The sequence below is a fragment of the Nicotiana sylvestris genome, chromosome 11 (genome assembly GCF_000393655.2).
Source record: "Nicotiana sylvestris chromosome 11, ASM39365v2, whole genome shotgun sequence".
Lineage (NCBI taxonomy): Eukaryota > Viridiplantae > Streptophyta > Magnoliopsida > Solanales > Solanaceae > Nicotiana > Nicotiana sylvestris.
Genome location: NC_091067.1, coordinates 150,247,917 through 150,262,629, shown reverse-complemented (window position 1 = coordinate 150,262,629; position 14,713 = coordinate 150,247,917). Strand labels below are relative to the sequence as shown.

The following is a 14,713-nucleotide window of genomic DNA, read 5'->3' as shown; positions in this document are numbered from 1 at the left end:
GAATTTGAGTTTCTTCTATTGTGAAAACTGAAATTACAATCATGACAAACTTGAACTGAATTGGCTAATGATTATTATAGTGTCCCTTTTTCTTTCTCCGTACTGTAGTGATTATGCATGGTTGCTTTAAGTTGAGGGTCTATCGAATACAACGCATGTCCCTTTGATTACCGTAATGCTAATAGTATCTTCATTCTTCGCCAATATTAATATCGTCCTTCATTAGCTTTAGCAAAAATTGGAAGTAACATTTTTTATGAAACAATGGGAAGAAACTTATTGGTTCTCTTCTGAGAATTTCTTAAATTTTCTCACATGTATATGTTAAATGATTAATTTCCTAATGTAGTTCATGTATTTCTTCATCTACACATCAACAATATAGAGAGACCCAGTGATACTTCTTTTCAAAAACATTTCCTTCTTGTGGGGGAAAGGAGTGGCCACTAAACTAACGATTATAATAAGGATCTGTCATATACAGTGAAAATATAAAATTTTCTTTACACTATCAAGTGTAATTTAACTTATTGTAGCAGGGTTAATTACCATGCTTTTCAAGTTAAAAATTAATGCCTATAATAGAGTCGCCTTATAAATAACTTGATTATGCAAATATTCTTGTACATAGACCCTAAACTCTTTTGATCCGCGACGATGGATGTCCCAGCCGTTGAAAGAGTCGGTCGAAAGAGTACTGCCTTAGAAAGGGTAAATCCTGTGTCTGATTAAGACATTATACCAATAGATAGGAATGGATGCAATAACAACAACGGACAAGGCCGTGGAGCCTGGGCAGGATAAGATATAGGCGACGTTACGCCTACCTTGGGGCACAGAGGATGTTTCCGATAGTCCAATAAAGAGGAATGAATGATGATATAGAATATAAATTTACTTACCATGTTGACAGAATGAAAAATAGGTAAGAGATACTTTGTAAATTTATGCTCAAGAAATGAACGAGGAGTGACTGAATTGATCGAACATGTAGCTTTGTCGAGGACAAACGAGCACCTTGTTATAGAATGCTGTAGCATTTTTTAGGACGCAGAAAAGAGAACTAAGGCAACTAAAACCGAGAACAAGAATCAGAGGCAACTCCAAAAGCATATATAGGTTACGTAACATGATACTAATTTCGATTCATATGTAGGTTTTTTCCGGAGAGGTGCCATGATGGATGTTATTTGCTGATGACATAGGCTGGAGGTTTGGAGGCAGGCCCTGGAGTCTAAGAGTTTCAAATCGAGCAGAACCAAGACGGAATACTTGGAATGCAAGTTCAACAACGTTATCCAAGAAGCGGACATGAAGGTGAAGCTTGATACACAAGTTATCCTCAAGAGAGGTAGTTTTAAGTACCTTGGATCATAATAAAAGGTAACGAGGAGATTGATGAGGATGTCACACATCGTATCAGAGCTGGATGGATGAAGTGGAGGCTCGTTTCCGGTGTCTTGTGTGATAAAAATGTGCCGCTGAAACTTAAAAGGTAAGTTCTACAAGGTTGTAGTTAGACTGACTATGTCGTATGGCACAGAGTGTTGACTGGTCAAGAACACTCATGTCCAGAAGATAAAAGTAGCTGAGATAGCATGTTAAGATGGATGTGCGGACATACCATGTTGGATAAGATTATGAATGAAGTTATTCGGGATAACGTGGGAGTGGCTTCTGTGGAGGAAAAGATGCAGGAGGCGAGGTTGAGATGGTTCAGACATGTTAGGAGGAGAAGTATAGAAACCCCAGTCAGAAGGTGCAAGAGGTTTACCTCAACGAGTATTAGGAGGGGTGGAGGTAAGCCTAAAAAGTCTAGGGCGAGGTTATTAGGCGGGACATGACGCAATTGGAGTTGACCGAGGACATTGCCCTAAATAGGAGGGTATGAAGGTCGATGATTAAAGCAGAAGGCTAGTAGGTAGTCGAGTTTATCTCTTTGTCTTTCCTAGTTCGCTAGCATTGGTGTTAGTACAATATCCGTTTAGTCATAGATTGCTATTATTACCTAGAATTTAAATGCTTTCTTGGCTTCTATATTCTTATCTTATTGTTATTCCTTCTTGTTGCCATTACTTTTGTTATCCGTTCTCCAGCCAAGGGTTTATCGGAAACAGCCTCCGTCCTTCTAGGGTAAGGGTAAGGCTACGTACATCTCACCCTCCCCAGACCCACTTGTGGGAAAATACGGGCTTCTTGTTGTATGTAGGTTTTTTAAGGCACCAGAAACAAACTCCACGATCAGATAAACAGAAGAAACTTCAAAATAAGCAGATATGAGGGACATAATGCCACTGGAGGGGCAATTGAATCAAGAGTAACATCTCGTGGTAGAAAGCGAAAAAGAGAACTCTGGTTCATGTAATCAGTTTCAACCTGTCTGTAGTGTAGGACAGACAAACTAGTAATCTCATTAAAAAACCTAAAAGCTATGGACATAAACTCCATGAAGAGTAAACATATGTTCAAACAAGAAATGATAATTCTAGATGGTCTAAATCTTGGAGAGAAAACTATAGATAATACTAAGACAAAACTATGCTTGTTGTCGGAGTTGCAATGAGATGCCAACTGCCCATAGGGCTGCTCATTGCTTGGCTCGAGCGATAAGAGGCCGGCCTTGGGAAGGACCCTGTTTACATGGACTACCCAAGCCTAAAGTTGGCCCGAGCCCATCACCACACATTTCATCACCACATATATTTGTACTTCATGCATAAGAGCTCAATTCAACTATAAGAGATGCTGATTGCTGAGTACAGAGCAATCTAAAATAGCCATGTCAACCAGACACTTCTGCTTTCCGGATTGTAAGCATTCAGCAAAGGGAGTAGCTGAGGTCAATTCTCCAAAAATATGAGAAGGCTCATGGCTAAATGCTAATAATGCGTCAAGTTTCAGAAATCAGCCATCATCTTCAGTACAAACACTCGAGCCAAGATAAAAAGGTGAAGTGGAATCTAATTTTCAACTCGACAGTGGATTTCAATACTATATACCTTGTGCTATAGGTAGATCAAGGAAAAAAATTCTCTTAACATTAGAATAAAATATATGGACCAGTGGCAGGATAGAAAGTACCGCTTCTCAGCAAAATCGGTAAATAGATATTAACACAATCCCTCGTGTTTAAGCAGCCTAAATACTAAAACTAAAACCCCTAAAATGGAAAAAAGAGAGGAGGGCACAATAATGACACCTAATTATTTATCCCCAGCACCAGACCCCACAACGGGAAATGAAAGGGCTTATAGGGGGGTACAGATAACAGGTGCAACAATCATAAACAATATTACACTTGGAAAAAAAAGATACAAAATTGCGGCTGGGGCACAGAATGATACAGTTGAATATGGCCTGATAGGCCACACAATCAATAATCGAGCAACTCCAAGCAAAAGCCTTGAATTTGAAAAATGCTGGAGTGAAAGCTTAAACCTGCAACAAGAAGTGAGGTTGAAGCAGAAGCAAATTTGGCCAGTCTCTGGTCACTTTCTAGTAGGTTAAACTAAACATATCTCCGACAAAGATTAAAAACCTACAAACCATGTCTACCACTCAGAACGAGGGGGTGGGTTTTGTTGGTCAATTAGCTTTCCTGGATAAGACCCCTTGCTAAGACAGATTTAATAAAATTACATGCAAACCCTACTATTTCTTGCATATCTGAAATTTGATGAGTTAATCAACGGTATTTACGGTATGTTTTTGGGCTAGACAATGTATTGACTTTGAAGATTTAAGCAGGGAGATACAAATTTGAATGGTCTTCTTTCTTTTCCTTGTGATTCTCAAGAAAGAAAATATGTTAGTTCCAACTTGACTAAATATATGGTCAAGAATAAGGATCTATATTATTTATAACCATTCTCGTATTACTAACAATCACATTTTGCCATGCCAAGACAGCATCTTTTCACACTCCCCTCAGAATTCTCGATTAAAATTTAAACATATCTAATGCATTTGAAGGCTTTCATAAACTTCCATTTACTGAGAAAGGGGGAGGTTCGTTAACAGTTTCTATCAAGTGCTTTGCAGAACCATAGAGCCCCATGAGGTATGTATAGTACTCATTGTTTATGGAAAACCAGATCTCTATGCCTATTTATAAAGTTACAGAGATGTTCCTACGACTTAATTAATCATAAATTTAAGTCGGCCTTGATGAATGCATACCATGTTCTCCTTGGTCCCAAAGGTTGCAGACATGGCATTATATAAAACATGTTGAAGCCCAAGCATCATTCTGCACCAGAATCTTTCGCCAACCACTGAATTAAGGATAAAAATATAATAGTCATGTAGAACCATCACCAGAAGTCATTGATTGCCCTAGAGCTGTCCTCGCTCTAAGCTGCACAAAGAGTTCAAACAAAATTTAATTGACAAGCAAACGAATAATCTAAACATAGTTTAATCCGAATAATTGCATTGACCTTTACATCAAGGCAAGGATCATTGACCATATTTTTCAACTGGGAAACTATGCCGGCATTCCGTAGTTTCATCACCCAGCCAGATGCACCAGAACTGCTTGGAGAAGTAAGGTTCACTAGAGTCCAAACTGCAGCTGTACGTAACCGGCTATCATCACTATGTAAAAACTTGAACATAATTGATTCAGAATCATTAGCTAACGGTGGAAAGAGCTCTTGCATAACGGCTTCCTTGTGCACTTCATTTCCAGATGCCACATTTGTAAAGACGTACATACCCTAGAGAGAGAGAGAGAGAGAGAGAGAGAGATGTTCAGAACCCATAATTAATTGGACATTATTCGCAAAGCATCAGTTAAGTAATCTGTTGATAAAGAAAACTAGCAATGGAACTATCAGAAAAGAAAACTAGCATTGTTACCTGTGCAAGCAGAATTGAGAAATAAAACATTTGTTGCTTGAAATGCCTAATCTTCTTCTTCCATAAAGAAAGTACTATGTGTGAAGTTCATTCTCACACACAAAATAAGCAATTTGTTGCTATTTTTGGTGACTATTTTACAGCATTATATTCAACCAAAGATGATCTGACAGCAAGCAATGGTAGAGATTGTAATTTTGCATCAAGAGATACATGCCAAGGTGCGTGAAGACCAAATCAACCTTAATCTATAACTTGATGCAATTACTGCTATTTCAAAGCCAGTTCATCCACAATTACAACATTTCTCTAGCAAACACACATCTGCACTTGGGCAACCAAGCTTTTGGAAGCACGATTATCTTAAATTCTTCGCCTATAAGGCAACATAAAAATTGTACAGTCCCCGGTATGGATTTATGCACATTAGCACAACTTTTGCTCATCACCAAAAGGAAAAAAACTATTTAGCCACCTAAAGATATCACCTCCACCATAGTGATATCTATTTTATTTTATACTACATAAGGAACAGATCTTTTTGCCAGTATCGCCATCACAACCAGATACACATTTAATATCGGCCTCCCCAAGTATTCACATAATAATCAAATCATTACAGTTCATCATCTGCACAAACAATTATGCAAATCTTTCTTATAAAAAAACAATTGTGAAAATCTGGCAGAATGACCAGAAAAATTTTCAGCAGCTTGCTTAGAACCTTTACTTCCAGTCGTCAAGCATACATTTAAGGATTGAGTCATCTACATTTACAAAGAGCAGAAGTTTTTACCTGAATGAGGACTTGAGCTTTTGAAGCACTCTGCAGTTGCTGTCCCACAGCATGCAGCAGAAGAGCGTCCTCAGCAAAGATGTGCTGGATAGAATCTAGAGGCCCATCAACAAGATTACGAACCAAAGCTAGAGCTTGCTCTTGAACAGAAGCCTCAGGATCTGCAACCCAAAAGTGTTAACTTCTAATGAAGATCTCTCTGTACAACCATAAATTTGCCAGTTAACAGATAATAGCAGAAAAATTACCACAGATCAGGCTTCTCAGAGTCAACTGTGTGAGCTCTGATAGAATTTCCTCTTTACACTTGTTGTTCACAAGGAATATCAGGTTCCTTAAAGCACACACGGCTTTTACCCTAATAGTTGAATCCATTGACTTCGAAAGCTGAACAAGCTGCTTCACACCTCCACATTGCATAAACATTGTCTTATGCGCCAAGAAATCAACCACTATGTTGCTGATGGCATCAAGGGCAGAAACCTGCTAGTAGAGGATTGAAGAACATATTATGAAATTCTCAATAGCTCAACCTAAGAAAGATTAGGGCCACTAGTGCAAAAGATCTTTTCAAGTCATCAGATGCAGCATCTCTTCGAACAGTTGAAACAAAAACAATGAAAAAGGTGCATGTATATAACATCTTACAATAATATTAGTAAACATGGCTTTCATAGATCCTCTAAAGTATTAACTGAATACAATTGACAACTCTCTTCAAAATTTTAAGGAGCACACTTCAGCTTAGCCTGTGACAAAGTTGGCATTGAGTTGCAAATTAAATGCTTTAAACACCACTTTACAAGTGTTATCGTGGTGCCCGAGAGAATATTCTAACTAATTGTGAGTTTCTTGCGTGTCTTACTCACATGTAGCACTCCTATGTTAACTGGTCTAAAAAAGAGGAAGAAAAACTCCCCCACCCCATCCCACCTTCCCAATCCTGCAAGCAAGGACTTGGAGGGTGCGAGTTGTTAATATTCTATTACTACAACAAAAACACACGTTCCAATCCCAAACTAGCTTGAATCAACTACATATATCTTTTATATTCATTCCGCTCCATTTGGATCACTTCATTCTAGTAATCAGGACAAACTGGGGTTCCTCTAAAACTAGATATTCTCCAAATCTCACACTTAACCCCACACTAACATACAAATCTGCAATCAAACTTAAAGAACTCGTCGTGATCACAGGTCCTCAACTACTAAACATTATAATAACTAATTAGTATGACCTATTAGTCACTAAAACCAAGAACATTATATAATTAACATTGCTGTCATAAGGTCAAAATCTCCTAAGCTTCACTTTACTAATGCACCAATGCCCATCCCAGACTAACATGAACATACAATTTCAAACCAATCAACACAACTTCTATGAGGATAATGCTCAACGACATATAGGACATGAAAGCCAGCAGCCTTGCATCAGTGATGGTGCCAAAGTTTGCAAAAACAGATTCATAGGAGAACACAAGCAAAAAAAAAAAAAAAACAATTACCTGGACACAGGTCAAATCATCAACTAAAAGCCGAACCAAGGGAACAACAAAGCTTTCATTCATAAATAGACCTGCACTAAGATTCTGAGAAGTAGTTTGTCAGCAAAGATCATTACATGAATAGCCATTAATAAGAATTAATTTTGGCTATTATTACTATCACAAACCTTGACTGAGCGAGAAACATTTTTCAAGCATATACATGCTGCAGCACGCACTTCACCACTGTCATGACTCAGGGCATCACCTACAAGCTTCATAGCCTGCATCAATAAATAGAAGTAACTATCAAAAATTTGGTGCATGTCCTCCACATCACTCGAAGGTTCCTAAACAGAAAGGCCTCCAGACTTATTTATGACACACTTATATCAGCATGCCTCAGTCATTAACACAACTAAACATAGTATCAAACATCTTCAGCATGTTCTGCTTGTTAAAGCACTGTCTGGTTCTCCATTAATGTGTCTGCTGTTTTTTTTCCTAACAAAACTTCTAGCAACCTCAACTGTTAATGCAACTAAGTTTAATTTGGACACATGCTGATTGATGAGCATGTTTCATCTGCAGCAGCATATCCTAGTTCTCAACCATGTTTGTCTGCTAGTCAATTCCAGTCTAGTATTTGATGACAAAGATGTTTCTGCTTTGACTTGAGGTGATGTTGCTGAGGGAAGTGAAGTGACAGGGACTTGTATGGTTTGAGCCAAAATTCAAGCTCCAATAAATAGAGTAAGGAATAGCAACTTCTACGTCATCAAAACAGACTCTAGTAGATAAAGAATATGAAAATGGAGGAAGACGGCAAATACAATTATAAGATATTGATGGATATGATCAATCTTGAGGAGGAAGAGGATTAATTCCTATTGCTTTTGTTGTGTTATGACTTAGTTTTTGTGCATTAATTCGCATTTATCCTCCTTTTAACATAAAAAATACATTGGTGACCTTGGTCTGCATTGACTCTATGCTTATATTATTTACTCGACTTTGTAAGTTAATATAAGTTGTTATTTAATGGTATGAAAATTTATTTTGTGCATGACGGTAATTCTTCTGTGTATTTTTGCAAAAATATGCACTTCACTTCAATGAGGTGTGCACTTCCTTTCTCGCTTGAAGTCCGGTTACTTTGCGCTTTTTGCATCTCAAAACACTCCTTTATTGTTCTCCCTTGTACCAAAACCAGGCTCATCGTTTAACTTCAGCTATCTACAAAGAATATTTTATACAAGACTGATGATTCAAGCTCAAATTCAGTCCATAGTTTCAATTAACTGCCAAGCTTATGAGACGAGCTCAAGCCTATCATATATGCATTCAAGCATACAACTTGAGCTCAAATCTAACCAACACTTCAATTCAAGTTAAATGATTTGAGCAAAGTGAAACAGTTAAGGATTCAGCTACATTTGATTCAGTTGCAGCTCTAAGTACAAAAAATGAAATGAAATTTATGCCACTTACTTTTACAAGATGTAGAATTAACATACTCATTTCAACTGAATCTATCAGCATTTATCATTTAAAAGCTTAATTCTAGATTCAGCTCAGTGGATTAATATCCATTACTTTCTTTATCTACGAAGTCGGGAACAGGCAAACAAGGCCCAAGTGCAGAAATCAGAATTAAATTTTTTCCCTTGCAGCCTCACTGCCACACAATGACAATATACACGACAAAACAAGTCTTTATGCATTGTGAAGCAACTGACCTCTAATGACAGAAGCCGATCCCTGCACCGTTCCAATCTGGAGCACATGTTAGCCAAAGCAATAAGTATACCCTCTAAACGTCTCGACTGTAATGGACCTCTTCGCAGGTGGTTGACAAGCTTATCAATAACATTTGCCTCGAATGCTAATAATTGCAAATCCTCCTTTTCTGCAATTAAACTAGACAAGGCAAAAGGAGCTTCGGCTCCAACATGATCATCCTCAAGAAGCTCAAGTAGTATTAATATCAATTTTGTTTTGATTCGTAAACTTTGAAGGCAAGAGGGAGCAGAGTTCTTTATGACAATCAAGCATATGCAAGCAAGCAATCTTGTCCGGGCACTTTTATCCTTGGTCAATTCAGTAATAGTCTCCAATGCTCCTCCATTTTCAGGCTCCGTGAACTTTGAAACGACGTCAGGATTTCCCTTAAGGATAGTGGCAACAGACTCTAGACTAGCATCTGTTTGAGTTACAGACCCTCCAAGCATGTAAGTGAGTTTCTTTAAAACACCAGAATCGCTTAATGCCTTCTGCTCCAAACTTGTCTGGCAAGAATGTGTAATGATACTTGCACCAAGTCCAGTCACATTCTCATTTTCACTATTCAATAGCGACCAGATGAATGTCATATTATTCCCCTGCAGAAAATCATACCTTGGGGCTAACTTTGACTGATAAATAAACTTAAGGGAACGAGCAGCAGCATCCACCACCTGCATCAGATCTCAGTAAGGCCAATCATGAAATATACTCGTGAAAAAATGATTATGGGACATATCAGTCAAAAGGTAAGGCCTCGTCTGAAGAACAGTAAAACAACTACTTCATCTACTCTTCCCCTTAACTACTTTCAACTTATTTTAAACTGATTAGCCACATAAGTAATGTAAAACCAAGCAAAGAGGGAAAAGAAAATATAAAGAATCAAACTTACCTTGTTCTATTATAAATTTTCTGTTCAGATTCTAAAATCTAACGAAGGAATCTATTTCACCTAAGTTTTTAAAGATTTTAATCTGAAAATTAGATGTAAGCGCGAAAAAGGCTGAAAATTCGAAATTAAGATTTAACTCTGGTACTACAAACAGAAGAATTAGGCAAATATAAAAATTTAAAAATCTAGCATTAAATGTTGAAAGAAATTATACAACTAATAATTTGCTTCATAATAGAGCCAAAACGCAAACAAAAAAGAGTAAAAGAGCAACAAAAAAATGGAAATTTACCTTATCATTAGGATAAGAAATAAGGCGAAGAAGAAGAGGAAAAGCACCGGCATCTAAAACAGCTTTAACGCCGTCATCAAAGCCACACGCAAAGCTACCGATAGCAGCAGCCGATTGAATAATAAGCGAATCGTTAAGTTCCACGATATCACCGGCACATGCAGAACCAGCCGTACCGGCGGCGGAAGAGAGGATAGTGGTAATTAAAGGAACGGCACCGAGTTTGAGGAAACAAAGCTTCTTCGTACGGTTACCGATGATTTGATTTTTGAGGTCGCGAAGGGCTTTGAGCTTTGTATCGGTGGAGGAAGAGCTCAATTTTCCGATTAGATCCTCGCGACGGCTGTGAGTCGGAGGCGGCGGCGCCGATGATGCTGAGGCCGGCATGGTTGAGGACAAATCGGGAATTTCATATGCGGATGCGACCAACCGATTGTGCAAAAGAGAAAGTGAGAAAGGAGAACTGGGGAACAAATAGTGTGTGTTTGTGCGTGTGATATTTTAGTCATTTATTTTCAAAATTTTAATCCATTTTAGTTACTGTTAAGTTATTAGAAATATGAAATAGTAGGACTTTTCAATATTACAATAAAACACTTTGATTGTAGTGAGGAGGCATGATAAGGAAAAATATTTTGCAAATAAGTGATAATTCGATAGGAAATACTTATGGGATTCATACTAGGGATGAAAACTATGTCTAACCCTAGTCATTGGTGAATTCACAGTGGTGGGTCTCCAATGCAAAAGGTGGTGGCGAATCATAACATACCAAAAAAGTTAAATTATAACTCCGTAAAATAAAATTTTTATAGTACCAAACAATTATATATAGATTGACTTCTAAAGATTTAGATCATTAATCTTACGGCATACAAACAATTATTCCATAACAAATGTCTGATCGGTGAAAACGAAACATATTAAAGTATGATAAAGTTTTCTGAAAATATTTGTGAATCTTCCAATTTTGTAATTTTTACACTGAAACAACTTAAATCGCGGAGTCGTATTTAATCAATATTCCATCACGGACCAAACTTTTTTCCTTTCCCCAACCCCAAGTCCCAACTGCGCACTCTTTTCCTAAAAGAAAAACTTAACATCCTAATTTTACTAAAATTTTGGAAAAATAATTATTTTTTGTGATAATGTACTTTACTTATTTGGAACTCTATTCGTGCGAACTTGCTCACATTGCTAATTCGAAACTCGAATAAAGGAAGAGAGGTACAATATATCGACAATCAAGCGTAATACTTATCAATTTGTGAAGAACCTCATAATATAAACTTTACTTGGGGAAATAAGGAGAACTTATGTGATCACTGGTTACTGTAAAATGCACATCACAATTTAAGTCTAACCATTATTGGAGTTTTGTAAAAAATCAGTAAAGCATATGTTTGTATGATGTTTCAATAAAATGTAGAGTATGTTGTGATAGGAAAATAACTTTGATATCTCAAATAGAAATATTCTACAACTATGTCTAGATTCATTTTCTTATTATTATATTATTGAGTCTTTATTATAGTAATTATTTTAATTATATTTGTATCAAAAATATATTTTAATTTTGAATTTAATTGGGTCAAAATAAATCTGATTATTGAATGCTCATTAGTGGGCAATTTGAACATTACTATTGAAAAGTTAATTGACCTTTTGATAGCCTTAATGGATTTGGATTTTAACGTATTTGTAGGTTTTGAAAAGCCTTTATGGCTTGGACAATTTTCTTAGAGCCTGTTTGGAAAGCCATTTAGGAATTGGATTTAAGTGTAATTGGGTGTAATTACACAGTTTGGTATATTTATTTGACCAAATAATTACAGCATAAAATTGGGTGTGATTGGAGGAGTGTAATTACACTCTCCAATTCTCAAAGGAAAGGTGAGAATTGGTAGTAATTACACTGTGTAATTACAAGGTTGCTTTTTAGTTTCTTGTCTTTTTGTTTTTATTTTAATTTATTTTATTTATAACTTTTAATTTCTATTATTTTACTTTTTAATTTCTTTATTTTGAAAAAATATTTTTCTTTGTACATTATTTATCTTTTATTTCTCTACCTTTACTTCTTGTGATTCCGTGTAATTGCTTATATCTTATTTTTTATTTATTTTATTATTCTATTTTTTTAAACTACACATCCTAATACAAAAATAATGATTCATTAAAAACTTGACATATAATGAGTGATGCAATTAAAGTGAAATTTCGTTGTTAAATGTGGTTATAAACTTATTGTGTTTTCTAATCTTAAGTTGTAGTGGAAGTTACTATTATTATGTTGGAATTTGACATATGTGTTGTGAGCACGTGATTTTTGACCTATGTGAGAATTACTCCCAAAAATTCAAAATAAAATAATTTCCTTTGTGCGCAATTTTGAGAAATTTTGTGGCTTTTTTGGATAATTATTTGTATTTGTCTGTGCATGTTTATTTATTAGATTAATAAAAAATACAAAATATGTCGCATTTGCATTTAGGATTTAATTCTACAATTAGGAGCAATTAAGTTTGTTTTACAAGAACAAAAAATCATAAAAATAATGTACGTCGTAGTTTTAGCATTTAATGTCCAAATTGTGTGATTTTATCGTTAATTGCTATGTAATTGTGTCTTAATTGTTAAGAGTTAATTAGTACTTTTATAAATTAATTTAGTTCTATAGGTTAATTTAGAATTTTTAGAATTTTAGTTTTATTTTTAAAAAAAAAGAAAAGAAAAGAAAAAGAAGCAATGGAAATAAAAGAAGAAGAAAATCGGATTGGGCCTTTTCTTCAATTTTAAACCACAAGCCCAAAGAACCAAACCCCCACCGGGTCGACCCGACCCGGTCCGCCCCATAACCCCAAACAACCACCCCCCATTCTTCCATTTTTCATTTTTTTCAACCCCCAAAACCCTAAACACCCGCCCCCTCTTCGTTCTCCTTCTTCTTCGAACCCACCACCCTCATGGCTGCCCTTCTTCTTCATCTTCATCCAAACGCGCATCCCCCATGGCTGCCTTCTTCGTCATCGTCGTCCAAACGACCACCCCCATGACTGCCCTCCCGTCTTCATCGTCCCCAAACGACCCCTTCAACGCCCAAAACAAACCAACCGTTGCTGCTTCTTCTTCTTTGTCAGTCACTGCTCCTCACGTCCACCACAACCACGTCGTCACCGCCCCAGCTCCGCCTCACGACCAGCACAGCCAGCCCGTCGCCAGCTGACCATCAACCAGTCTTTTCCGTCGAGCAGCAACATCTCCAAGCCATTGTTGCTCCAGCTCCACTATCACGCCAACGACCCCTTAACATAAGGAGCCATCTCCTCACCAAACTTGTCAACGATAGTCTCAAGTGCTTCAACAAACGATCGTAAAGCAAAAACAGAATCAACACGAATAGGGAGGTCAGGATCACGCATTCCAGCCACAACACTGTGTAATGCTTTGCAGAAGTTATTTGGATCTGAAAAGTTAACATGGGCATATTGTCCTGCAACCCATGCTGCCTTGGCTCGAAGATGGCCCACAGGACTGCTAAATTCCGGGAATACATGTTGAACAAGCATACGTTCAAGCTCTGATTGTGTTTGTGTTCCGATGGGTTAGTTTGAATTCGAACCCAGGTCTTTGTTTGTATTATAGATAATTCATGGTCATTTTGTTTGAAGTTTGCTAGTTCTGGTTTAAATGTAGGAACCCCAGTTTGTTAGTTTGTATTAGTTTGAATTCGAACCCAGGAATATAGACTACAATTTAATGTCGAGTGTTTTATGTGCTGGTCCTTAGATTTTAACTTCAGGGTTCATCGTCGATATACTTTCAATATTCCTACATTTTTGTACAGGATTTAACTTAGAATTGTGTTATTTCAGCCCATGTATCTGTGTATCAATCGTAGTCTGAAATCTGACCGTAGTAGTTCAACATAGTTTTGTTCTGAATCATTCATCTTTGTTATGATGTTGTTTGATCTAGTTTGAGTTCAATTGATGATTGTGTTTAGTGATTTGGATTTACCTGTTTGTTCTGCTATGTTTGTTCTGATATGAATTTGACTCTGTTGTTAATTCATGAACGTTGTCGATTAGGAGTTTGTTTGGCGAGTTTGTTTATTCAGAGTTTGATTATTAATTGGATAATTAAATAGATGAATTGGTTATAGCTGATATGGTTTGTAATACAGATCAAAGTGGATGGGGTAAAATGGTAATTTCAGTGGTTTCAGGGGTAGTATGGGAAATGAGTCTTAAAAAAAAGATTAATTTGAGTGCTCCGTCCACTAGGCATTAATAATATTAAAATAATACCTAGTGGGGGACAAAACATATGATGGTGGGAATTAATACATTGTTTAATACATAGTGGGGGATAAGACATATGGTAGTGGGCAATAATGCATTATTTAATATAGTGGGGGACAAAGCATGCAGTAGTGGGGAATAAGGGAACTAAATAAAGATAAGACATGTGGTAGTGAGAACTAATACATTTATTTAATATAGTGGGGAACAAGACATGCAAATGTGGGGAACAAAACATAATGGTATGAAAAGCTTAAAAAAGGATTGATTAAAATATGTTGCCCATACCTGT

The 14,713-nt window shown here is 36.7% G+C and overlaps 1 protein-coding gene across 3 annotated transcripts; it reads right to left on the bottom strand.

Moving 5' to 3' along the window:
• Nucleotides 1-3,016: 3,016 nt before the first annotated feature.
• LOC104237929 (uncharacterized) lies at nt 3,017-10,647 on the bottom strand. Of its 3 annotated transcripts, none has more exons than XR_011403552.1 (9): nt 10,115-10,647; nt 8,885-9,601; nt 7,334-7,429; nt 7,167-7,250; nt 5,905-6,139; nt 5,657-5,817; nt 4,446-4,718; nt 4,180-4,357; nt 3,017-3,438 (listed from the first exon to the last, which is right to left on the bottom strand). XR_011403552.1 is itself a non-coding variant. In XM_070162428.1 (8 exons), the coding sequence occupies exons 1-8, from the start codon at nt 10,499-10,501 to the stop codon at nt 4,301-4,303; spliced, it is 2,016 nt and encodes a 671-aa protein (XP_070018529.1). In that variant the 5' UTR covers nt 10,502-10,644; the 3' UTR covers nt 3,962-4,300. The 3 variants fall into 3 exon arrangements, 1 of the variants encoding a protein (XP_070018529.1); XR_011403551.1 differs by having other exon boundaries at nt 4,440-4,718; nt 10,115-10,644; XM_070162428.1 differs by lacking the exon at nt 3,017-3,438 and having other exon boundaries at nt 3,962-4,357; nt 4,440-4,718; nt 10,115-10,644.
• Between the last annotated feature and the right edge of the window lie 4,066 nt (nt 10,648-14,713).

Coding starts and splice junctions, on each gene's coding strand:
- LOC104237929 (XM_070162428.1), bottom strand. CDS start 10,501: ATGCCGGCCTCAGCATCATCGGCGCCGCCGCCTCCGACTCACAGCCGT. Junction 7,251..7,333: donor ATGTTTCTCGCTCAGTCAAG/GTTTGTGATAGT, acceptor ACTACTTCTCAG/AATCTTAGTGCAGGTCTATT. Junction 4,719..5,656: donor AAGCTCAAGTCCTCATTCAG/GTAAAAACTTCT, acceptor CTCTCTCTCTAG/GGTATGTACGTCTTTACAAA.